Source organism: Psittacula echo (assembly GCF_963264785.1).
Source record: "Psittacula echo genome assembly, chromosome: 2".
NCBI lineage: Eukaryota > Metazoa > Chordata > Aves > Psittaciformes > Psittacidae > Psittacula > Psittacula echo.
Genome location: NC_137737.1, coordinates 124,743,291 through 124,769,115, shown reverse-complemented (window position 1 = coordinate 124,769,115; position 25,825 = coordinate 124,743,291). Strand labels below are relative to the sequence as shown.

The 25,825-nt window shown below is 50.6% G+C and overlaps 1 protein-coding gene across 1 annotated transcript in view; it reads right to left on the bottom strand.

Annotated features, from left to right (window-relative positions):
* DNAJC5B (DnaJ heat shock protein family (Hsp40) member C5 beta) overlaps positions 1 to 25,540 on the bottom strand; it is a gene marked incomplete at both ends in the record, with an annotated part of 39,267 nt that extends 13,727 nt beyond the window's left edge. The window contains one exon of the mRNA XM_080611145.1: positions 25,434 to 25,540. Within this exon, the coding sequence (XP_080467271.1) occupies positions 25,434 to 25,540 (107 nt within the window). The remainder of the gene's footprint in view (positions 1 to 25,433) is intronic.
* Positions 25,541 to 25,825: the final 285 nt, after the last annotated feature.

The following is a 25,825-nucleotide window of genomic DNA, read 5'->3' as shown; positions in this document are numbered from 1 at the left end:
AATGAAATCCTGGGAGCCTATAGAGCCTTTCTATGTGTTGCTTTCAATGACTTGATGGGCTAAATGGATAAGCAAGCATTATAACATTGGAGCTGAGGCTGTATGAATCAGGCTGTTGGAATGGAGGCATCATGCTGCGCTGCAGCTTGGGCAGTGTTGGCTGAGCGTGTGACGGGCGAGGTCCTGGGCAGTGCCCCATGATTCCTTCGATAGCTTAGCTGGTAGAGCGGAGGACTGTAGGCTCCTTGCACGGCCATCCTTAGGTCGCTGGTTCAACTCCGGCTCGAAGGAGTGCCCTTTTGGCTCTGGAACGCATCCTGCGGCACCTCTGCCTTTTGGCCCTGCCCACCTGCCTCACCTTCAAGGCCCACACTGCCTTCAGCTCTTGCCCTTGCTTGAGGAAGATGAAGCAAGCAAGGCAGTTGTGGTGAACCCTGGGCAGGGCATGGTGGCACCTGAGCACCATCAGGGGTTGTCCGGGGTCACCACCAGCAGCAAAGGGATTTGGTGGCTGGGACAGTGGGAGCCAGGTGGATGAGAGACCCAGGCTTTGGTTGCTGGAGAGGCTGGGTCAGGGCTGTGTGCCTGGGAGGGGAGAGGACCTCAGAGCAAGGCCATGGGCTGGGGAATTAGCTCAAGTGGTAGAGCGCTCGCTTAGCATGTGAGAGGCAGCGGGATCGATGCCCGCATTCTCCAGAGCTTTTTATTTCCTTGCCTTGTCAGAGGTACCTATGATAGGTATTCATGGAAAATTGTAGCATCTGCGGCTGCACCAAGAGCGGCATGGGCTCTTGATCCAAGGGCAGCATTTTCTGTCTTTGCTCAGCATGTGATTGATGGCATCTTTAATAATGTGTCTGTCCTGGCTTCAGCAGGTACAGTTAATTTTCTTTGTCATAGTTCATATAGTGCTGTGTTTTGGATTTAGGAGGTGAATAACATTGATAACAGATTCATGTTTTAGTTGTTGCTAAGCAGTTTTACAACATGTCAAGGATGTTTCTGCTCCTCACACCACTACACTCATGAACAGGCTGAAGGGTAGAAGAAACTGGTAGGAGACACTGTCACCAGACCTGGGCCAAACTGCCCAAAGGGGTATTCCATATCATATGCTGCTATGTTAAGTATATATACTAGGGGAAAACTGGCTGGGAGTTGCTGCTTGAGAACTAGCTGGGCATCAGTCAACTGGTGGTGAGCAATTGCATTGTGCATCACTTGTATATTCTAATTCTATCAATACTATTGTTGTTGTTGTTGTTATTTTTATTTTTATTATTCCTTTATTTTTCTGTCCTATTTAACTGACTTTATCTCAACCCACAAAATTTCCTTTTTTTTTTTTTTGTCCGTTCCTTCCCCCATCTCACTGGTGGGAGGAGTGAGCAAATGGCTGTATGGTGTTTAACTGCCTGTTGGGTTAAACCACAACAGTCCTTTTTTGGTGCCCAATATGGGGCTTGAGGGTCTGAGATAACAGATTTGACCACAGCATCTTAAAACATGGTTTTTTATAAGCATTCATGTTATTACTTTAATAGTCACTGGTGACAATGTTGAGTTATTTGCTCTCAGAGTTGTTGTTCATGTTCACAGAGTTCCATTATTTATCAGCTTACTTGCTGTGTATGTTCCCCCAGTGTTGTTTATCACCTCCTGGTGCTGAGTGAAGTTTATAATTCTGCTGTACTATGTATCACTAGTTTATGATAGGATTAAACACATGATTTAGTGTGAGGTGTCTCTGCCCATGGCAGAGGGGTTGGAACTTGATGATCTTAAGGTCCTTTCCAACCCTAACTATTCTGTGATTCTATGATTCTAAACTCCTGGTCATGAGAGTAATCTGGTATTTGTACTCAGCATTACTGTCATCTCCGTACTTTGGGAGACATCTATTGGAAACTATTAATAATTACAGCTTTTACTTTTTTGCCTCCAGAGCCAATCTAATTGGGTGATACCTTCCTCCATCTTCCCTTTCACATCTAGGCTAGTTACAACAGCTCTTGAGAACTTTGACTATCCTTGGGATGTTCAAACCAACATAATCCTATTGCAGTCTCCTGAATGTGTTGTAGCTCTTGTTTAAGGTTAAAACCAACTATTAAGAATACCACCCAGAGATCTGGCCTGAAGCTGGGTAGTTGAATGGCAGGGTGCGGAGACAGTATCGGCAAGTGCCTAAGACAGAGGCCACCTACAATGTTTTGGAATTTCACCCCTGAACAAGTGCAGAATCCTGAAAAACTAGTAAAATATTTGGAAAAAGTATGCTGTCACCCTGGCAATTCCAGAGATTTTGGAATGTTACCAGAGGAGGAGGTAACATGCTGAAAAAGCCCCAGTGTATAATGAACTACCAGCAAATAAAAAGCAATATGCCCTGTCCATTGGTAGGTCCCGTTGTACTGTAGGAAAACACCAAAGGTGGAAAGCTGCTGTGTGGAGTCCCACATGACAAGTTGCAGAAATTGCTGAAGGACAAGGTGAATCATGTGAGATTTAAGAGGTGAAAGATATCCAGCTGGTTTTAGATGTTACCGAACAAGAAAAATGGCCAGTCCTTTATACTGACTCATGAATGGTGGTAAATGCCCTGTGGGGGTGATTGCAGCCATGGAAGCAAAGCAACTGGCAATGCAGAAGTAAACGCATCTCGGATGCTGAATTACAGCAATTTTGCTGCATAGGTAGACAACTTTGTTGTAAAAGTACATCATGTAGATGCTTATGTCTCAAGAACTGGGACACTGAAGAACACCAAAACAACCAGCAGGTGGATCAGGCTGCTAAGATTGAAGTGCCTCAAATGGATTTAGATTGGCAACATAAGGGTAAATTACTCGTAGCCCAATAGACCCATGATACATCAGGCCATCAAGGAGGAGATGCAACATATAGACAGGCTTGTGATCGAGGGGTAGTCTTAACCATGGACACTATTGCACAGGTTATCAATGAATGTGAAACATGTGCTGCAATTAAGCAAGCCAAGCAGTTAAAGCCTCTCTGATATTGAGGACGATGGCTGAAGTACAAATATGGGGAGGCCTGGCAGATTGATTATATCACACTCCCACCAACCCGCCAAGACAAGTGCCATGTGCTTACCATGGTGGAGGCAACCACCAGATGGCTGGAAACATACGCTGTGCTCCACACCACTGCCCGGAACAGTGTACTGAGCCTTGAGAAACAAATCTTGTGGCAACACGGCACTCCAGAGAGAACTGAGTCAGACAACAGAACACGTTTTCAGAACAACCACATAGTCACTTGGCCAAAGAGCACAGGATTGAGTGAGTATATCACATCCCCTATAAAGTACCAGCCTCTGGGAAAATTAAAAGGTATAGTGGACTGTTGAAGACTACACTGAGAGCAGTGGGTGGTGGGACATTCAAACATTGGGATACACACTTAGCAAAAGCCACTTGGTTAGTCAATACCAGGGGATTTTCCAATTGTTCAATCAAACATCAGACCTTTATGTACTACAGAAGAGAATAAAGTCCTTGTAGTGCGTATAAAAAAATGTGCTGGATAAAACAGTCTTGGCTATTCCTGATTCAGGCAAAAGCAACCACATCCATGGGATTGTTTTCATTCAAGGACCTCGGCACAACTAGTGGATAATGTGGAGGGATAGCGAAGTCTGGTGTGTACCTCGAGGGGATTAGATTCTGGCTGGGAATAGCCAATGATTTGAATTGTATGTTAACTGCTATACAACACTGTATGCAACTACTATGGTTGGTATCAGCCATATCATCAGTATTTCAATAAAAAATATCCAGATTAATGAAGAAAGAAGTTTGATGTAACTGATCAAAGTGCAGTGATAAAACCAGAACTTTCCTGCCCAGAAAGACTACTATCACAGATGGAGACAAAACTCATCAATTACATGAGATCAAGTGATATGTCAGAAGGATGGATCATAGACTAAGAGAGTATTTGTGTGCACATATCAGAAGACAAGAAAGGATGTAAAGTGTGGGACATGGACATAATATAGATATTGTAGAAGAAGTGGGTATTATATTGGTTTCAGAAGGAACAGAGAATTTTTTTTGTAGCAACAGGTATACCGCTGTGGCTTAGATTTAGGATGACAATAATGTAAATAACACATTGATGTTTTACTTCTTGCTACAGAGTATTTACAAAAACTAAAGGATTTTTCAGCTTCTCACATCTACAAACCACGGGGTAGACCTGAGAACAAAAGAAGACAGAAGCAAACAAACACAGAAACTGTCTGGATGAAAGCATGAGCTATGAATGTCCACATAATTACTTTGATAGCTCAGCTGGTAGAGTGGAGGACTGTAGGCTCCTTGCACGGCCATCCTTAGGTCGCTGGTTCAACTCCGGCTCGAAGGAGTGCCCTTTTGGCTCTGGAACGCACCCTGCGGCACCTCTGCCTTTTGGCCCTGCCCACCTGCCTCACCTTCAAGGCCCGCACAGCCTTCAGCTCTTGCCCTTGCTTGAGGAAGATGAAGCAAGCAAGGCAGTTGTGGTGAACCCTGGGCAGGGCATGGTGGCACCTGAGCACCATCAGGGGTTGTCCGGGGTCACCACCAGCAGCAAAGGGATTTGGTGGCTGGGACAGTGGGAGCCAGGTGGATGAGAGACCCAGGCTTTGGTTGCTGGAGAGGCTGGGTCAGGGCTGTGTGCCTGGGAGGGGAGAGGACCTCAGAGCAAGGCCATGGGCTGGGGAATTAGCTCAAGTGGTAGAGCGCTCGCTTAGCATGTGAGAGGCAGCGGGATCGATGCCCGCATTCTCCAGAGCTTTTCATTCCTCTTGCCTGGAGAATGGGCCCATTACTGGGGGTTCTCTTTGCTCTGTAGGTTCTGGGGTAATGAAGATGATACGCCCAGGTTTTACAGAGCAGGATGACATGCACCACTGCATTAAAAGTAACAACAGCAGCTTAACATAGGAATTTATCTTCCCCCCCCCTTTGATTGCCTGCCATCAAATGTCATCTCTAGCACTCTATCCAGGTTTGCACTCCCCCGTGGAGGACAGACGTGAATGAAATTGAGCAGCCACACAGCAGAGACACCTAAATAACCACCATGAAATTGAGAGATTCTCTTTGTGGATGGTCTCAGAAAAGTGGGCATTTTCTGCTTGGAGACAGAGAGGTACAGAAGGCTTACGTATGATTTTTGTCATCTTGTAGGAGCAGGTTACGGACTCAAGGAATATCTGTCCATTTGCCTGGAACTTGATGGGAGGGGAAAAGGCAGTGCAGTGACAGTGAATCAAGGGAAGCAGAAGAAGAACTTAAGGAAGGTGATTTTGGAGATGAGGAGAGTGCGTGTGTAGATGACATCCCAGGAGGTTGTGTATCTATTCTGTTTGTGCATTTGGACGATGTGACGGGTTAAAGGGTTGAGCAAGTGTGGTGGGATTTGAGGCGAGGCAGTCTGAATCAGGCTGTTGGAATGGAGGCATCATGCTGCGCTGCAGCTTGGGCAGTGTTGGCTGAGCGTGTGACGGGCGAGGTCCTGGGCAGTGCCCCATGATTCCTTCAATAGCTCAGCTGGTAGAGCGGAGGACTGTAGGCTCCTTGCACGGCCATCCTTAGGTCGCTGGTTCAACTCCGGCTCGAAGGAGTGCCCTTTTGGCTCTGGAACGCACCCTGCGGCACCTCTGCCTTTTGGCCCTGCCCACCTGCCTCACCTTCAAGGCCCGCACAGCCTTCAGCTCTTGCCCTTGCTTGAGGAAGATGAAGCAAGCAAGGCAGTTGTGGTGAACCCTGGGCAGGGCATGGTGGCACCTGAGCACCATCAGGGGTTGTCCGGGGTCACCACCAGCAGCAAAGGGATTTGGTGGCTGGGACAGTGGGAGCCAGGTGGATGCGAGACCCAGGCTTTGGTTGCTGGAGAGGCTGGGTCAGGGCTGTGTGCCTGGGAGGGGAGAGGACCTCAGAGCAAGGCCATGGGCTGGGGAATTAGCTCAAGTGGTAGAGCGCTCGCTTAGCATGTGAGAGGCAGCGGGATCGATGCCCGCATTCTCCAGAGCTTTTTACTCCTTTGCCTGGTCACAAGGCCCTTGGCTGGGGGCTTTCTGGGGCTCTGTGGAGATGGGGATGTGCCCAGGCTCTACAGAGGAGGATGACATCAATGACTGCATTAAAAGTCCTAAGGGAAGCTTCACAGAGGAACGGATTTTCTACTTCGCCTGACAGTCATCAAATGTCATTTCCAGCACCGTGTCTAGGTTTGAGCTACCCCATGGAGGAAAGACATGCATGAAATGGGAGCAACCTCGCTGCAGGGCCTCCAAAAATGCCACCAGGGAATGGAGGCATTTCTCTTTGTGGATGGTTTAAGGACAGTGGGCATCTTGCGCTTGGAGATAGAGAGGTTCAGAGGCCTTGCACATGTTCTCATACCTTGTAGGAGCAGGTTATTGACTCAAGGAATATCTGTCCATTTGCCTAGAACTTGATGGGAGGGCAAAAGGCAGTGACAGTGAATCAAGGGAAGCAGAAGAAGAACTTAAGGAAGGTGATTTTGGAGATGAGGAGAGTGCGTGTGTAGATGACATCCCAGGAGGTTGTGTATCTATTCTGTTTGTGGATTCGGACGATGTGACGGGTTAAAGGGTTGAGCAAGTGTGGTGGGATTTGAGGCGAGGCAGTCTGAATCAGGCTGTTGGAATGGAGGCATCATGCTGCGCTGCAGCTTGGGCAGTGTTGGCTGAGCGTGTGACGGGCGAGGTCCTGGGCAGTGCCCCATGATTCCTTCAATAGCTCAGCTGGTAGAGCGGAGGACTGTAGGCTCCTTGCACGGCCATCCTTAGGTCGCTGGTTCAACTCCGGCTTGAAGGAGTGCCCTTTTGGCTCTGGAACGCACCTCTGCCTTTTGGCCCTGCCCACCTGCCTCACCTTCAAGGCCCGCACAGCCTTCAGCTCTTGCCCTTGCTTGAGGAAGATAAAGCAAGCAAGGCAGTTGTGGTGAACCCTGGGCAGGGCATGGTGGCACCTGAGCACCATCAGGGGTTGTCCGGGGTCACCACCAGCAGCAAAGGGATTTGGTGGCTGGGACAGTGGGAGCCAGGTGGATGCGAGACCCAGGCTTTGGTTGCTGGAGAGGCTGGGTCAGGGCTGTGTGCCTGGGAGGGGAGAGGACCTCAGAGCAAGGCCATGGGCTGGGGAATTAGCTCAAGTGGTAGAGCGCTCGCTTAGCATGTGAGAGGCAGCGGGATCGATGCCCGCATTCTCCAGAGCTTTTCATTCCTCTTGCCTGGAGAATGGGCCCTTTACTGGGGGTTCTCTTTGCTCTGTAGGTTCTGGGGTAATGATGATGATACGCCCAGGTTTTACAGAGCAGGATGACATGCACCACTGCATTAAAAGTAACAACAGCAGCTTAACATAGGAATTTATCTTCCTCCCCCTTTGATTGCCTGCCATCAAATGTCATCTCTAGCACTCTATCCAGGTTTGCACTCCCCCGTGGAGGACAGACATGAATGAAATTGAGCAACCACACAGCAGAGACACCTAAATAACCACCATGAAATTGAGAGATTCTCTTTGTGGATGGTCTCAGAAAAGTGGGCATTTTCTGCTTGGAGACAGAGAGGTACAGAAGGCTTACGTATGATTTTTGTCATCTTGTAGGAGCAGGTTACGGACTCAAGGAATATCTGTCCATTTGCCTGGAACTTGATGGGAGGGCAAAAGGAAGTGACAGTGACAGTGAATCAAGGGAAGCAGAAGAAGAACTTAAGGAAGGTGATTTTGGAGATGAGGAGAGTGCGTGTGTAGATGACATCCCAGGAGGTTGTGTATCTATTCTGTTTGTGGATTCGGACGATGTGACGGGTTAAAGGGTTGAGCAAGTGTGGTGGGATTTGAGGCGAGGCAGTCTGAATCAGGCTGTTGGAATGGAGGCATCATGCTGCGCTGCAGCTTGGGCAGTGTTGGCTGAGCATGTGACGGGCGAGGTCCTGGGCAGTGCCCCATGATTCCTTCGATAGCTCAGCTGGTAGAGCGGAGGACTGTAGGCTCCTTGCACGGCCATCCTTAGGTCGCTGGTTCAACTCCGGCTCGAAGGAGTGCCCTTTTGGCTCTGGAACGCACCCTGCGGCACCTCTGCCTTTTGGCCCTGCCCACCTGCCTCACCTTCAAGGCCCGCACAGCCTTCAGCTCTTGCCCTTGCTTGAGGAAGATGAAGCAAGCAAGGCAGTTGTGGTGAACCCTGGGCAGGGCATGGTGGCACCTGAGCACCATCAGGGGTTGTCCGGGGTCACCACCAGCAGCAAAGGGATTTGGTGCCTGGGACAGTGGGAGCCAGGTGGATGAGAGACCCAGGCTTTGGTTGCTGGAGAGGCTGGGTCAGGGCTGTGTGCCTGGGAGGGGAGAGGACCTCAGAGCAAGGCCATGGGCTGGGGAATTAGCTCAAGTGGTAGAGCGCTCGCTTAGCATGTGAGAGGCAGCGGGATCGATGCCCGCATTCTCCAGAGCTTTTCATTCCTCTTGCCTGGAGAATGGGCCCTTTACTGGGGGTTCTCTTTGCTCTGTAGGTTCTGGGGTAATGATGATGATACGCCCAGGTTTTACAGAGCAGGATGACATGCACCACTGCATTAAAAGTAACAACAGCAGCTTAACATAGGAATTTATCTTCCTCCCCCTTTGATTGCCTGCCATCAAATGTCATCTCTAGCACTCTATCCAGGTTTGCACTCCCCCGTGGAGGACAGACATGAATGAAATTGAGCAACCACACAGCAGAGACACCTAAATAACCACCATGAAATTGAGAGATTCTCTTTGTGGATGGTCTCAGAAAAGTGGGCATTTTCTGCTTGGAGACAGAGAGGTACAGAAGGCTTACGTATGATTTTTGTCATCTTGTAGGAGCAGGTTACGGACTCAAGGAATATCTGTCCATTTGCCTGGAACTTGATGGGAGGGCAAAAGGCAGTGACAGTGACAGTGAATCAAGGGAAGCAGAAGAAGAACTTAAGGAAGGTGATTTTGGAGATGAGGAGAGTGCGTGTGTAGATGACATCCCAGGAGGTTGTGTATCTATTCTGTTTGTGGATTCGGACGATGTGACGGGTTAAAGGGTTGAGCAAGTGTGGTGGGATTTGAGGCGAGGCAGTCTGAATCAGGCTGTTGGAATGGAGGCATCATGCTGCGCTGCAGCTTGGGCAGTGTTGGCTGAGCATGTGACGGGTGAGGTCCTGGGCAGTGCCCCATGATTCCTTCGATAGCTCAGCTGGTAGAGCGGAGGACTGTAGGCTCCTTGCACGGCCATCCTTAGGTCGCTGGTTCAACTCCGGCTCGAAGGAGTGCCCTTTTGGCTCTGGAACGCACCCTGCGGCACCTCTGCCTTTTGGCCCTGCCCACCTGCCTCACCTTCAAGGCCCGCACAGCCTTCAGCTCTTGCCCTTGCTTGAGGAAGATGAAGCAAGCAAGGCAGTTGTGGTGAACCCTGGGCAGGGCATGGTGGCACCTGAGCACCATCAGGGGTTGTCCGGGGTCACCACCAGCAGCAAAGGGATTTGGTGGCTGGGACAGTGGGAGCCAGGTGGATGCGAGACCCAGGCTTTGGTTGCTGGAGAGGCTGGGTCAAGGCTGTGTGCCTGGGAGGGGAGAGGACCTCAGAGCAAGGCCATGGGCTGGGGAATTAGCTCAAGTGGTAGAGCGCTCGCTTAGCATGTGAGAGGCAGCGGGATCGATGCCCGCATTCTCCAGAGCTTTTTACTCCTTTGCCTGGTCACAAGGCCCTTGGCTGGGGGCTTTCTGGGGCTCTGTGGAGATGGGGATGTGCCCAGGCTCTACAGAGGAGGATGACATCAATGACTGCATTAAAAGTCCTAAGGGAAGCTTCACAGAGGAACGGATTTTCTACTTCGCCTGACAGTCATCAAATGTCATTTCCAGCACCGTGTCTAGGTTTGAGCTACCCCATGGAGGAAAGACATGCATGAAATGGGAGCAACCTCGCTGCAGGGCCTCCAAAAATGCCACCAGGGAATGGAGGCATTTCTCTTTGTGGATGGTTTAAGGACAGTGGGCATCTTGCACTTGGAGATAGAGAGGTTCAGAGGCCTTGCACATGTTCTCATACCTTGTAGGAGCAGGTTATTGACTCAAGGAATATCTGTCCATTTGCCTAGAACTTGATGGGAGGGCAAAAGGCAGTGACAGTGAATCAAGGGAAGCAGAAGAAGAACTTAAGGAAGGTGATTTTGGAGATGAGGAGAGTGCGTGTGTAGATGACATCCCAGGAGGTTGTGTATCTATTCTGTTTGTGGATTCGGATGATGTGACGGGTTAAAGGGTTGAGCAAGTGTGGTGGGATTTGAGGCGAGGCAGTCTGAATCAGGCTGTTGGAATGGAGGCATCATGCTGCGCTGCAGCTTGGGCAGTGTTGGCTGAGCATGTGACGGGTGAGGTCCTGGGCAGTGCCCCATGATTCCTTCGATAGCTCAGCTGGTAGAGCGGAGGACTGTAGGCTCCTTGCACGGCCATCCTTAGGTCGCTGGTTCAACTCCGGCTCGAAGGAGTGCCCTTTTGGCTCTGGAACGCACCCTGCGGCACCTCTGCCTTTTGGCCCTGCCCACCTGCCTCACCTTCAAGGCCCGCACAGCCTTCAGCTCTTGCCCTTGCTTGAGGAAGATGAAGCAAGCAAGGCAGTTGTGGTGAACCCTGGGCAGGGCATGGTGGCACCTGAGCACCATCAGGGGTTGTCCGGGGTCACCACCAGCAGCAAAGGGATTTGGTGCCTGGGACAGTGGGAGCCAGGTGGATGCGAGACCCAGGCTTTGGTTGCTGGAGAGGCTGGGTCAAGGCTGTGTGCCTGGGAGGGGAGAGGACCTCAGAGCAAGGCCATGGGCTGGGGAATTAGCTCAAGTGGTAGAGCGCTCGCTTAGCATGTGAGAGGCAGCGGGATCGATGCCCGCATTCTCCAGAGCTTTTTACTCCTTTGCCTGGTCACAAGGCCCTTGGCTGGGGGCTTTCTGGGGCTCTGTGGAGATGGGGATGTGCCCAGGCTCTACAGAGGAGGATGACATCAATGACTGCATTAAAAGTCCTAAGGGAAGCTTCACAGAGGAACGGATTTTCTACTTCGCCTGACAGTCATCAAATGTCATTTCCAGCACCGTGTCTAGGTTTGAGCTACCCCATGGAGGAAAGACATGCATGAAATGGGAGCAACCTCGCTGCAGGGCCTCCAAAAATGCCACCAGGGAATGGAGGCATTTCTCTTTGTGGATGGTTTAAGGACAGTGGGCATCTTGCACTTGGAGATAGAGAGGTTCAGAGGCCTTGCACATGTTCTCATACCTTGTAGGAGCAGGTTATTGACTCAAGGAATATCTGTCCATTTGCCTAGAACTTGATGGGAGGGCAAAAGGCAGTGACAGTGAATCAAGGGAAGCAGAAGAAGAACTTAAGGAAGGTGATTTTGGAGATGAGGAGAGTGCGTGTGTAGATGACATCCCAGGAGGTTGTGTATCTATTCTGTTTGTGGATTCGGACGATGTGACGGGTTAAAGGGTTGAGCAAGTGTGGTGGGATTTGAGGCGAGGCAGTCTGAATCAGGCTGTTGGAATGGAGGCATCATGCTGCGCTGCAGCTTGGGCAGTGTTGGCTGAGCGTGTGACGGGCGAGGTCCTGGGCAGTGCCCCATGATTCCTTCGATAGCTCAGCTGGTAGAGCGGAGGACTGTAGGCTCCTTGCACGGCCATCCTTAGGTCGCTGGTTCAACTCCGGCTCGAAGGAGTGCCCTTTTGGCTCTGGAACGCACCCTGCGGCACCTCTGCCTTTTGGCCCTGCCCACCTGCCTCACCTTCAAGGCCCGCACAGCCTTCAGCTCTTGCCCTTGCTTGAGGAAGATGAAGCAGGCAAGGCAGTTGTGGTGAACCCTGGGCAGGGCATGGTGGCACCTGAGCACCATCAGGGGTTGTCCGGGGTCACCACCAGCAGCAAAGGGATTTGGTGGCTGGGACAGTGGGAGCCAGGTGGATGCGAGACCCAGGCTTTGGTTGCTGGAGAGGCTGGGTCAAGGCTGTGTGCCTGGGAGGGGAGAGGACCTCAGAGCAAGGCCATGGGCTGGGGAATTAGCTCAAGTGGTAGAGCGCTCGCTTAGCATGTGAGAGGCAGCGGGATCGATGCCCGCATTCTCCAGAGCTTTTTACTCCTTTGCCTGGTCACAAGGCCCTTGGCTGGGGGCTTTCTGGGGCTCTGTGGAGATGGGGATGTGCCCAGGCTCTACAGAGGAGGATGACATCAATGACTGCATTAAAAGTCCTAAGGGAAGCTTCACAGAGGAACGGATTTTCTACTTCGCCTGACAGTCATCAAATGTCATTTCCAGCACCGTGTCTAGGTTTGAGCTACCCCATGGAGGAAAGACATGCATGAAATGGGAGCAACCTCGCTGCAGGGCCTCCAAAAATGCCACCAGGGAATGGAGGCATTTCTCTTTGTGGATGGTTTAAGGACAGTGGGCATTTTGCACTTGGAGATAGAGAGGTTCAGAGGCCTTGCACATGTTCTCATACCTTGTAGGAGCAGGTTATTGACTCAAGGAATGTCTGTCCATTTGCCTGGAACTTGATGGGAGGGCAAAAGGCAGTGACAGTGAATCAAGGGAAGCAGAAGAAGAACTTAAGGAAGGTGATTTTGGAGATGAGGAGAGTGCGTGTGTAGATGACATCCCAGGAGGTTGTGTATCTATTCTGTTTGTGGATTCGGACGATGTGACGGGTTAAAGGGTTGAGCAAGTGTGGTGGGATTTGAGGCGAGGCAGTCTGAATCAGGCTGTTGGAATGGAGGCATCATGCTGCGCTGCAGCTTGGGCAGTGTTGGCTGAGCATGTGACGGGTGAGGTCCTGGGCAGTGCCCCATGATTCCTTCGATAGCTCAGCTGGTAGAGCGGAGGACTGTAGGCTCCTTGCACGGCCATCCTTAGGTCGCTGGTTCAACTCCGGCTCGAAGGAGTGCCCTTTTGGCTCTGGAACGCACCTCTGCCTTTTGGCCCTGCCCACCTGCCTCACCTTCAAGGCCCGCACAGCCTTCAGCTCTTGCCCTTGCTTGAGGAAGATGAAGCAAGCAAGGCAGTTGTGGTGAACCCTGGGCAGGGCATGGTGGCACCTGAGCACCATCAGGGGTTGTCCGGGGTCACCACCAGCAGCAAAGGGATTTGGTGGCTGGGACAGTGGGAGCCAGGTGGATGCGAGACCCAGGCTTTGGTTGCTGGAGAGGCTGGGTTAGGGCTGTGTGCCTGGGAGGGGAGAGGACCTCAGAGCAAGGCCATGGGCTGGGGAATTAGCTCAAGTGGTAGAGCGCTCGCTTAGCATGTGAGAGGCAGCGGGATCGATGCCCGCATTCTCCAGAGCTTTTTACTCCTTTGCCTGGTCACAAGGCCCTTGGCTGGGGGCTTTCTGGGGCTCTGTGGAGATGGGGATGTGCCCAGGCTCTACAGAGGAGGATGACATCAATGACTGCATTAAAAGTCCTAAGGGAAGCTTCACAGAGGAACGGATTTTCTACTTCGCCTGACAGTCATCAAATGTCATTTCCAGCACCGTGTCTAGGTTTGAGCTACCCCATGGAGGAAAGACATGCATGAAATGGGAGCAACCTCGCTGCAGGGCCTCCAAAAATGCCACCAGGGAATGGAGGCATTTCTCTTTGTGGATGGTTTAAGGACAGTGGGCATCTTGCACTTGGAGATAGAGAGGTTCAGAGGCCTTGCACATGTTCTCATACCTTGTAGGAGCAGGTTATTGACTCAAGGAATATCTGTCCATTTGCCTAGAACTTGATGGGAGGGCAAAAGGCAGTGACAGTGAATCAAGGGAAGCAGAAGAAGAACTTAAGGAAGGTGATTTTGGAGATGAGGAGAGTGCGTGTGTAGATGACATCCCAGGAGGTTGTGTATCTATTCTGTTTGTGGATTCGGACGATGTGACGGGTTAAAGGGTTGAGCAAGTGTGGTGGGATTTGAGGCGAGGCAGTCTGAATCAGGCTGTTGGAATGGAGGCATCATGCTGCGCTGCAGCTTGGGCAGTGTTGGCTGAGCGTGTGACGGGCGAGGTCCTGGGCAGTGCCCCATGATTCCTTCAATAGCTTAGCTGGTAGAGCGGAGGACTGTAGGCTCCTTGCACGGCCATCCTTAGGTCGCTGGTTCAACTCCGGCTCGAAGGAGTGCCCTTTTGGCTCTGGAACGCACCCTGCGGCACCTCTGCCTTTTGGCCCTGCCCACCTGCCTCACCTTCAAGGCCCGTACAGCCTTCAGCTCTTGCCCTTGCTTGAGGAAGATGAAGCAAGCAAGGCAGTTGCGGTGAACCCTGGGCAGGGCATGGTGGCACCTGAGCACCATCAGGGGTTGTCCGGGGTCACCACCAGCAGCAAAGGGATTTGGTGGCTGGGACAGTGGGAGCCAGGTGGATGAGAGACCCAGGCTTTGGTTGCTGGAGAGGCTGGGTCAGGGCTGTGTGCCTGGGAGGGGAGAGGACCTCAGAGCAAGGCCATGGGCTGGGGAATTAGCTCAAGTGGTAGAGCGCTCGCTTAGCATGTGAGAGGCAGCGGGATCGATGCCCGCATTCTCCAGAGCTTTTCATTCCTCTTGCCTGGAGAATGGGCCCTTTACTGGGGGTTCTCTTTGCTCTGTAGGTTCTGGGGTAATGATGATGATACGCCCAGGTTTTACAGAGCAGGATGACATGCACCACTGCATTAAAAGTAACAACAGCAGCTTAACATAGGAATTTATCTTCCTCCCCCTTTGATTGCCTGCCATCAAATGTCATCTCTAGCACTCTATCCAGGTTTGCACTCCCCCGTGGAGGACAGACATGAATGAAATTGAGCAACCACACAGCAGAGACACCTAAATAACCACCATGAAATTGAGAGATTCTCTTTGTGGATGGTCTCAGAAAAGTGGGCATTTTCTGCTTGGAGACAGAGAGGTACAGAAGGCTTACGTATGATTTTTGTCATCTTGTAGGAGCAGGTTACGGACTCAAGGAATATCTGTCCATTTGCCTGGAACTTGATGGGAGGGGAAAAGGCAGTGACAGTGAATCAAGGGAAGCAGAAGAAGAACTTAAGGAAGGTGATTTTGGAGATGAGGAGAGTGCGTGTGTAGATGACATCCCAGGAGGTTGTGTATCTATTCTGTTTGTGGATTCGGACGATGTGACGGGTTAAAGGGTTGAGCAAGTGTGGTGGGATTTGAGGCGAGGCAGTCTGAATCAGGCTGTTGGAATGGAGGCATCATGCTGCGCTGCAGCTTGGGCAGTGTTGGCTGAGCATGTGACGGGCGAGGTCCTGGGCAGTGCCCCATGATTCCTTCGATAGCTCAGCTGGTAGAGCGGAGGACTGTAGGCTCCTTGCACGGCCATCCTTAGGTCGCTGGTTCAACTCCGGCTCGAAGGAGTGCCCTTTTGGCTCTGGAACGCACCCTGCGGCACCTCTGCCTTTTGGCCCTGCCCACCTGCCTCACCTTCAAGGCCCGCACAGCCTTCAGCTCTTGCCCTTGCTTGAGGAAGATGAAGCAAGCAAGGCAGTTGTGGTGAACCCTGGGCAGGGCATGGTGGCACCTGAGCACCATCAGGGGTTGTCCGGGGTCACCACCAGCAGCAAAGGGATTTGGTGCCTGGGACAGTGGGAGCCAGGTGGATGAGAGACCCAGGCTTTGGTTGCTGGAGAGGCTGGGTCAGGGCTGTGTGCCTGGGAGGGGAGAGGACCTCAGAGCAAGGCCATGGGCTGGGGAATTAGCTCAAGTGGTAGAGCGCTCGCTTAGCATGTGAGAGGCAGCGGGATCGATGCCCGCATTCTCCAGAGCTTTTCATTCCTCTTGCCTGGAGAATGGGCCCTTTACTGGGGGTTCTCTTTGCTCTGTAGGTTCTGGGGTAATGAAGATGATACGCCCAGGTTTTACAGAGCAGGATGACATGCACCACTGCATTAAAAGTAACAACAGCAGCTTAACATAGGAATTTATCTTCCTCCCCCTTTGATTGCCTGCCATCAAATGTCATCTCTAGCACTCTATCCAGGTTTGCACTCCCCCGTGGAGGACAGACGTGAATGAAATTGAGCAACCACACAGCAGAGACACCTAAATAACCACCATGAAATTGAGAGATTCTCTTTGTGGATGGTCTCAGAAAAGTGGGCATTTTCTGCTTGGAGACAGAGAGGTACAGAAGGCTTACGTATGATTTTTGTCATCTTGTAGGAGCAGGTTACGGACTCAAGGAATATCTGTCCATTTGCCTGGAACTTGATGGGAGGGCAAAAGGCAGTGACAGTGAATCAAGGGAAGCAGAAGAAGAACTTAAGGAAGGTGATTTTGGAGATGAGGAGAGTGCGTGTGTAGATGACATCCCAGGAGGTTGTGTATCTATTCTGTTTGTGGATTCGGACGATGTGACGGGTTAAAGGGTTGAGCAAGTGTGGTGGGATTTGAGGCGAGGCAGTCTGAATCAGGCTGTTGGAATGGAGGCATCATGCTGCGCTGCAGCTTGGGCAGTGTTGGCTGAGCATGTGACGGGCGAGGTCCTGGGCAGTGCCCCATGATTCCTTCGATAGCTCAGCTGGTAGAGCGGAGGACTGTAGGCTCCTTGCACGGCCATCCTTAGGTCGCTGGTTCAACTCCGGCTCGAAGGAGTGCCCTTTTGGCTCTGGAACGCACCTCTGCCTTTTGGCCCTGCCCACCTGCCTCACCTTCAAGGCCCGCACAGCCTTCAGCTCTTGCCCTTGCTTGAGGAAGATGAAGCAAGCAAGGCAGTTGTGGTGAACCCTGGGCAGGGCATGGTGGCACCTGAGCACCATCAGGGGTTGTCCGGGGTCACCACCAGCAGCAAAGGGATTTGGTGCCTGGGACAGTGGGAGCCAGGTGGATGCGAGACCCAGGCTTTGGTTGCTGGAGAGGCTGGGTCAGGGCTGTGTGCCTGGGAGGGGAGAGGACCTCAGAGCAAGGCCATGGGCTGGGGAATTAGCTCAAGTGGTAGAGCGCTCGCTTAGCATGTGAGAGGCAGCGGGATCGATGCCCGCATTCTCCAGAGCTTTTTACTCCTTTGCCTGGTCACAAGGCCCTTGGCTGGGGGCTTTCTGGGGCTCTGTGGAGATGGGGATGTGCCCAGGCTCTACAGAGGAGGATGACATCAATGACTGCATTAAAAGTCCTAAGGGAAGCTTCACAGAGGAACGGATTTTCTACTTCGCCTGACAGTCATCAAATGTCATTTCCAGCACCGTGTCTAGGTTTGAGCTACCCCATGGAGGAAAGACATGCATGAAATGGGAGCAACCTCGCTGCAGGGCCTCCAAAAATGCCACCAGGGAATGGAGGCATTTCTCTTTGTGGATGGTTTAAGGACAGTGGGCATTTTGCACTTGGAGATAGAGAGGTTCAGAGGCCTTGCACATGTTCTCATACCTTGTAGGAGCAGGTTATTGACTCAAGGAATGTCTGTCCATTTGCCTAGAACTTGATGGGAGGGCAAAAGGCAGTGACAGTGAATCAAGGGAAGCAGAAGAAGAACTTAAGGAAGGTGATTTTGGAGATGAGGAGAGTGCGTGTGTAGATGACATCCCAGGAGGTTGTGTATCTATTCTGTTTGTGGATTCGGACGATGTGACGGGTTAAAGGGTTGAGCAAGTGTGGTGGGATTTGAGGCGAGGCAGTCTGAATCAGGCTGTTGGAATGGAGGCATCATGCTGCGCTGCAGCTTGGGCAGTGTTGGCTGAGCATGTGACGGGCGAGGTCCTGGGCAGTGCCCCATGATTCCTTCGATAGCTCAGCTGGTAGAGCGGAGGACTGTAGGCTCCTTGCACGGCCATCCTTAGGTCGCTGGTTCAACTCCGGCTCGAAGGAGTGCCCTTTTGGCTCTGGAACGCACCTCTGCCTTTTGGCCCTGCCCACCTGCCTCACCTTCAAGGCCCGCACAGCCTTCAGCTCTTGCCCTTGCTTGAGGAAGATAAAGCAAGCAAGGCAGTTGTGGTGAACCCTGGGCAGGGCATGGTGGCACCTGAGCACCATCAGGGGTTGTCCGGGGTCACCACCAGCAGCAAAGGGATTTGGTGGCTGGGACAGTGGGAGCCAGGTGGATGCGAGACCCAGGCTTTGGTTGCTGGAGAGGCTGGGTCAGGGCTGTGTGCCTGGGAGGGGAGAGGACCTCAGAGCAAGGCCATGGGCTGGGGAATTAGCTCAAGTGGTAGAGCGCTCGCTTAGCATGTGAGAGGCAGCGGGATCGATGCCCGCATTCTCCAGAGCTTTTCATTCCTCTTGCCTGGAGAATGGGCCCTTTACTGGGGGTTCTCTTTGCTCTGTAGGTTCTGGGGTAATGATGATGATACGCCCAGGTTTTACAGAGCAGGATGACATGCACCACTGCATTAAAAGTAACAACAGCAGCTTAACATAGGAATTTATCTTCCTCCCCCTTTGATTGCCTGCCATCAAATGTCATCTCTAGCACTCTATCCAGGTTTGCACTCCCCCGTGGAGGACAGACATGAATGAAATTGAGCAACCACACAGCAGAGACACCTAAATAACCACCATGAAATTGAGAGATTCTCTTTGTGGATGGTCTCAGAAAAGTGGGCATTTTCTGCTTGGAGACAGAGAGGTACAGAAGGCTTACGTATGATTTTTGTCATCTTGTAGGAGCAGGTTACGGACTCAAGGAATATCTGTCCATTTGCCTGGAACTTGATGGGAGGGCAAAAGGCAGTGACAGTGACAGTGAATCAAGGGAAGCAGAAGAAGAACTTAAGGAAGGTGATTTTGGAGATGAGGAGAGTGCGTGTGTAGATGACATCCCAGGAGGTTGTGTATCTATTCTGTTTGTGGATTCGGACGATGTGACGGGTTAAAGGGTTGAGCAAGTGTGGTGGGATTTGAGGCGAGGCAGTCTGAATCAGGCTGTTGGAATGGAGGCATCATGCTGCGCTGCAGCTTGGGCAGTGTTGGCTGAGCATGTGACGGGCGAGGTCCTGGGCAGTGCCCCATGATTCCTTCGATAGCTCAGCTGGTAGAGCGGAGGACTGTAGGCTCCTTGCACGGCCATCCTTAGGTCGCTGGTTCAACTCCGGCTCGAAGGAGTGCCCTTTTGGCTCTGGAACGCACCTCTGCCTTTTGGCCCTGCCCACCTGCCTCACCTTCAAGGCCCGCACAGCCTTCAGCTCTTGCCCTTGCTTGAGGAAGATGAAGCAAGCAAGGCAGTTGCGGTGAACCCTGGGCAGGGCATGGTGGCACCTGAGCACCATCAGGGGTTGTCCGGGGTCACCACCAGCAGCAAAGGGATTTGGTGGCTGGGACAGTGGGAGCCAGGTGGATGAGAGACCCAGGCTTTGGTTGCTGGAGAGGCTGGGTCAGGGCTGTGTGCCTGGGAGGGGAGAGGACCTCAGAGCAAGGCCATGGGCTGGGGAATTAGCTCAAGTGGTAGAGCGCTCGCTTAGCATGTGAGAGGCAGCGGGATCGATGCCCGCATTCTCCAGAGCTTTTTACTCCTTTGCCTGGTCACAAGGCCCTTGGCTGGGGGCTTTCTGGGGCTCTGTGGAGATGGGGATGTGCCCAGGCTCTACAGAGGAGGATGACATCAATGACTGCATTAAAAGTCCTAAGGGAAGCTTCACAGAGGAACGGATTTTCTACTTCGCCTGACAGTCATCAAATGTCATTTCCAGCACCGTGTCTAGGTTTGAGCTACCCCATGGAGGAAAGACATGCATGAAATGGGAGCAACCTCGCTGCAGGGCCTCCAAAAATGCCACCAGGGAATGGAGGCATTTCTCTTTGTGGATGGTTTAAGGACAGTGGGCATTTTGCACTTGGAGATAGAGAGGTTCAGAGGCCTTGCACATGTTCTCATACCTTGTAGGAGCAGGTTATTGACTCAAGGAATATCTGTCCATTTGCCTAGAACTTGATGGGAGGGCAAAAGGCAGTGACAGTGAATCAAGGGAAGCAGAAGAAGAACTTAAGGAAGGTGATTTTGGAGATGAGGAGAGTGCGTGTGTAGATGACATCCCAGGAGGTTGTGCATCTATTCTGTTTGTGGATTCGGACGATGTGACGGGTTAAAGGGTTGAGCAAGTGTGGTGGGATTTGAGGCGAGGCAGTCTGAATCAGGCTGTTGGAATGGAGGCATCATGCTGCGCTGCAGCTTGGGCAGTGTTGGCTGAGCATGTGACGGGCGAGGTCCTGGGCAGTGCCCCATGATTCCTTCAATAGCTCAGCTGGTAGAGCGGAGGACTGTAGGCTCCTTGCACGGCCATCCTTAGGTCGCTGGTTCAACTCCGGCTCGAAGGAGTGCCCTTTTGGCTCTGGAACGCACCCTGCGGCACCTCTGCCTTTTGGCCCTGCCCACCTGCCTCACCTTCAAGGCCCGCACAGCCTTCAGCTCTTGCCCTTGCTTGAGGAAGATGAAGCAAGCCAGGCAGTTGTGGTGAACCCTGGGCAGGGCATGGTGGCACCTGAGCACCATCAGGGGTTGTCCGGGGTCACCACCAGCAGCAAAGGGATTTGGTGGCTGGGACAGTGGGAGCCAGGTGGATGCGAGACCCAGGCTTTGGTTGCTGGAGAGGCTGGGTCAGGGCTGTGTGCCTGGGAGGGGAGAGGACCTCAGAGCAAGGCCATGGGCTGGGGAATTAGCTCAAGTGGTAGAGCGCTCGCTTAGCATGTGAGAGGCAGCGGGATCGATGCCCGCATTCTCCAGAGCTTTTTACTCCTTTGCCTGGTCACAAGGCCCTTGGCTGGGGGCTTTCTGGGGCTCTGTGGAGATGGGGATGTGCCCAGGCTCTACAGAGGAGGATGACATCAATGACTGCATTAAAAGTCCTAAGGAAGCTTCACAGAGGAACGGATTTTCTACTTCGCCTGACAGTCATCAAATGTCATTTCCAGCACCGTGTCTAGGTTTGAGCTACCCCATGGAGGAAAGACATGCATGAAATGGGAGCAACCTCGCTGCAGGGCCTCCAAAAATGCCACCAGGGAATGGAGGCATTTCTCTTTGTGGATGGTTTAAGGACAGTGGGCATCTTGCACTTGGAGATAGAGAGGTTCAGAGGCCTTGCACATGTTCTCATACCTTGTAGGAGCAGGTTATTGACTCAAGGAATATCTGTCCATTTGCCTAGAACTTGATGGGAGGGCAAAAGGCAGTGACAGTGAATCAAGGGAAGCAGAAGAAGAACTTAAGGAAGGTGATTTTGGAGATGAGGAGAGTGCGTGTGTAGATGACATCCCAGGAGGTTGTGTATCTATTCTGTTTGTGGATTCGGACGATGTGACGGGTTAAAGGGTTGAGCAAGTGTGGTGGGATTTGAGGCGAGGCAGTCTGAATCAGGCTGTTGGAATGGAGGCATCATGCTGCGCTGCAGCTTGGGCAGTGTTGGCTGAGCATGTGACGGGCGAGGTCCTGGGCAGTGCCCCATGATTCCTTCGATAGCTCAGCTGGTAGAGCGGAGGACTGTAGGCTCCTTGCACGGCCATCCTTAGGTCGCTGGTTCAACTCCGGCTCGAAGGAGTGCCCTTTTGGCTCTGGAATGCACCCTGCGGCACCTCTGCCTTTTGGCCCTGCCCACCTGCCTCACCTTCAAGGCCCGCACAGCCTTCAGCTCTTGCCCTTGCTTGAGGAAGATGAAGCAAGCAAGGCAGTTGTGGTGAACCCTGGGCAGGGCATGGTGGCACCTGAGCACCATCAGGGGTTGTCCGGGGTCACCACCAGCAGCAAAGGGATTTGGTGCCTGGGACAGTGGGAGCCAGGTGGATGCGAGACCCAGGCTTTGGTTGCTGGAGAGGCTGGGTCAAGGCTGTGTGCCTGGGAGGGGAGAGGACCTCAGAGCAAGGCCATGGGCTGGGGAATTAGCTCAAGTGGTAGAGCGCTCGCTTAGCATGTGAGAGGCAGCGGGATCGATGCCCGCATTCTCCAGAGCTTTTTACTCCTTTGCCTGGTCACAAGGCCCTTGGCTGGGGGCTTTCTGGGGCTCTGTGGAGATGGGGATGTGCCCAGGCTCTACAGAGGAGGATGACATCAATGACTGCATTAAAAGTCCTAAGGGAAGCTTCACAGAGGAACGGATTTTCTACTTCGCCTGACAGTCATCAAATGTCATTTCCAGCACCGTGTCTAGGTTTGAGCTACCCCATGGAGGAAAGACATGCATGAAATGGGAGCAACCTCGCTGCAGGGCCTCCAAAAATGCCACCAGGGAATGGAGGCATTTCTCTTTGTGGATGGTTTAAGGACAGTGGGCATCTTGCACTTGGAGATAGAGAGGTTCAGAGGCCTTGCACATGTTCTCATACCTTGTAGGAGCAGGTTATTGACTCAAGGAATATCTGTCCATTTGCCTAGAACTTGATGGGAGGGCAAAAGGCAGTGACAGTGAATCAAGGGAAGCAGAAGAAGAACTTAAGGAAGGTGATTTTGGAGATGAGGAGAGTGCGTGTGTAGATGACATCCCAGGAGGTTGTGTATCTATTCTGTTTGTGGATTCGGACGATGTGACGGGTTAAAGGGTTGAGCAAGTGTGGTGGGATTTGAGGCGAGGCAGTCTGAATCAGGCTGTTGGAATGGAGGCATCATGCTGCGCTGCAGCTTGGGCAGTGTTGGCTGAGCGTGTGACGGGCGAAGTCCTGGGCAGTGCCCCATGATTCCTTCGATAGCTCAGCTGGTAGAGCGGAGGACTGTAGGCTCCTTGCACGGCCATCCTTAGGTCACTGGTTCAACTCCGGCTCGAAGGAGTGCCCTTTTGGCTCTGGAACGCACCCTGCGGCACCTCTGCCTTTTGGCCCTGCCCACCTGCCTCACCTTCAAGGCCCGCACAGCCTTCAGCTCTTGCCCTTGCTTGAGGAAGATGAAGCAAGCAAGGCAGTTGTGGTGAACCCTGGGCAGGGCATGGTGGCACCTGAGCACCATCAGGGGTTGTCCGGGGTCACCACCAGCAGCAAAGGGATTTGGTGCCTGGGACAGTGGGAGCCAGGTGGATGAGAGACCCAGGCTTTGGTTGCTGGAGAGGCTGGGTCAGGGCTGTGTGCCTGGGAGGGGAGAGGACCTCAGAGCAAGGCCATGGGCTGGGGAATTAGCTCAAGTGGTAGAGCGCTCGCTTAGCATGTGAGAGGCAGCGGGATCGATGCCCGCATTCTCCAGAGCTTTTCATTCCTCTTGCCTGGACACAGGGCCCTTTTCCTGGCATCCAGCGTCTGTGCGAGCTCTGGGGAGGTTAGTGTGTTCCGAAAGGAGAAAAATATTTTTGGATGTACCAGCTGTAACACATGGTATTGTTATAGGCACAGCTAACAGAGTATTCCTCTTTGTTTTCAGTCATTAAAGAGTATTCAGTGCTCTGTGGCATTCTGAAACCTCTGTGTAATCTGTGACAGAGTTTTTGATGTATTTTTTTTTTTGTTCTTTTGAATATACACTCTCAAGGTGGATCTTTTGAAACTTCTGAAGAAAACATAAATATGTGATCTCTCTGCATGTTACTTCATCAGCCTTGAAAGCAGATGTCGAAGTAGAATTTGTTATGTCAAAAAAAGTTTCTGAAGATTATTTGTGTAGAGTACTGAAGATAAAGAGATCTCCTTTGACATTCTGATGATTAGAAGCCTGTTGTTACCTTTAGTCCTTGATAAATTAGGTTGTGCCAAACTCTAAATAAAAGTACCGAGAGGTACCTCTGTCATGTTTATTAAAAAGTGAATTTTGCCCTCGGCTGTGGTAGTATGATTAATACTGACTTAATTAATAATGGCAGGAAACTCAGAATCAGGTGTTGCTGGTTTTATACCCTATACTAAATAATACCAGTTCAGCAGCAGATTTTTGGATTAGCATAAATTAAAAGATAATTAGAGCAAATCTATGAGACTGACTCATCATTTTATCTTGCAAATATTTACAGCTACTCCATTAAAAGTGAATCCCTCTGACATTTCCACTTTAGTTAGAAGCAGTCTCTTCTTTTTTATATAATTACGAATAAAGATGGATAAAGCCTCACCGTCGTTTTTGCCATAGATCACTTTGTAAATCATCTGTATTCATTTTCACCATTAAATAAAGTTAATTCCATACTATATTCTTCCATGACAACTCTGTCATTTGCATATCAAAGAAGGTCTCCTTTCCAGAAAGTTAAATGTAAAAGTAACAGGAAGACATGAGGTTTGATATAGAAGATGGCTTCTGCAGCCGAATTATACTACAGGGACACAGAAGGTGCAAGTCATGAGTGAATTTGATACTGTAGGAAGTTTATCTCCCAGTGGTACAGTTATGCAAGACAAGAGAACCATGAGATGTTAACAGTCTTCTTTCCATTGTATGAAGAGTTTGGACATCACTTCTTCATTCGCCTCCTCTCCCGCCCTTAAGAACAGAAGGCAGGAGAGGTGCAATTTGCTCAAAACCACACAGGACAGACTCCCAGCAAAATTTAAGCTAAACAATGATGCAAGTAGATGCATTTCACAAGCCTTTTTTTGGTTCAAATATATTCTTACATTTGATGGGAAAAGCAAGCTGTGTTAAAGTTTGATTGGTAACACAGTTCAACCAACACCACCCAGAATGTAATAAAAATTTTACTACATTTATTAAACCTGCAAGTAAGCATCTGGCATATTTCAATGGCAAGAACATCTATTTCATTCATGACATTTAAAGTTCTTTCAAAAGATTTAACAGATTTAAGAGCAAAATGACCCATAAAATCTTCTAGTCTTACTTCTAGGTCTTGCTACATTTCAACAGTAAGTACTTTCCACCAGTGTAGTAACTCGTGTTTGAGTAAAACTTCAAGTCCTCTCTTTCTGTAGAGAACCTCCCATTTCCTGTGCCAGTATGTTTCAGTGTTTAGTTTTGCTCACTGTTAAAATCATATGTTTCTTTTTCAGCTCATATTGCTTTCAGATTCCAATCACTGGTTTTGGCTATGTGTGCCTTCATAAAGTGACGAACCCTCCCACACCTAACATTTTTCCCCTTCAAAGATACTACACGCTACAATCAAACAATCTATCAGTCTACTTTTTATGACAAGATAAACTGATCTAATTCCTTATGTCTCTTACTCTAGTTCTTCAATTATTACAGCATTTTTCTGCATTGGCTTTACTTCTCAACATACTTCAGGAGAAGATGTTAACACAAGAACTGGGTACAGTATTCAAAACCCACACTTTGCAAGCATAGTCTGTGTTAGGGTTAAAACTTTTTTGATGAAGCACATGGATTGCTTGTGGGATGAAATCAATCATTGCATCATCTCTGATTCTATTCAGGCTCATGGGGAAGAAAAACCTTGTAACAATGAATGTCTACAGTGCAGGCAACTCAAAAGGTTTCACCATCCTAATCATGCCAGACATACAAGCATTTTTAGACATGTTGCACAGCAGATTTTACATACCTGTAGGACTTCTTAATCTCATCATGTGTTGCTCCCTTCTCTAGGGCCAGGATTTCATATAATGCTTCCCCTGATGTTGACAAAGTACGTTGCCTTTGTTCAGCCATGTGAGCAGTGCATTACCAAAGCTGCTAATGTAGAGCAGAATTTTTAATACCAGGGACTGCAAACACGTATGGATAGTATTTTGACTTTTCATTTTAATAGATTTTAATCATGTAGTAGAATGTTAAAAATAAATGAAAATGAAACTAGAATAAAATCTCCTCTAAGTTATCCTCTGTCCCTTGAGATATTTTAGTTATTTGAGAAAATGTAAAAGCAAGAAACAAAGAACAGAAGCTTTCATGTTAAGTATCATTGTTCATATTAAAGGTTTGATGCTATTCTCA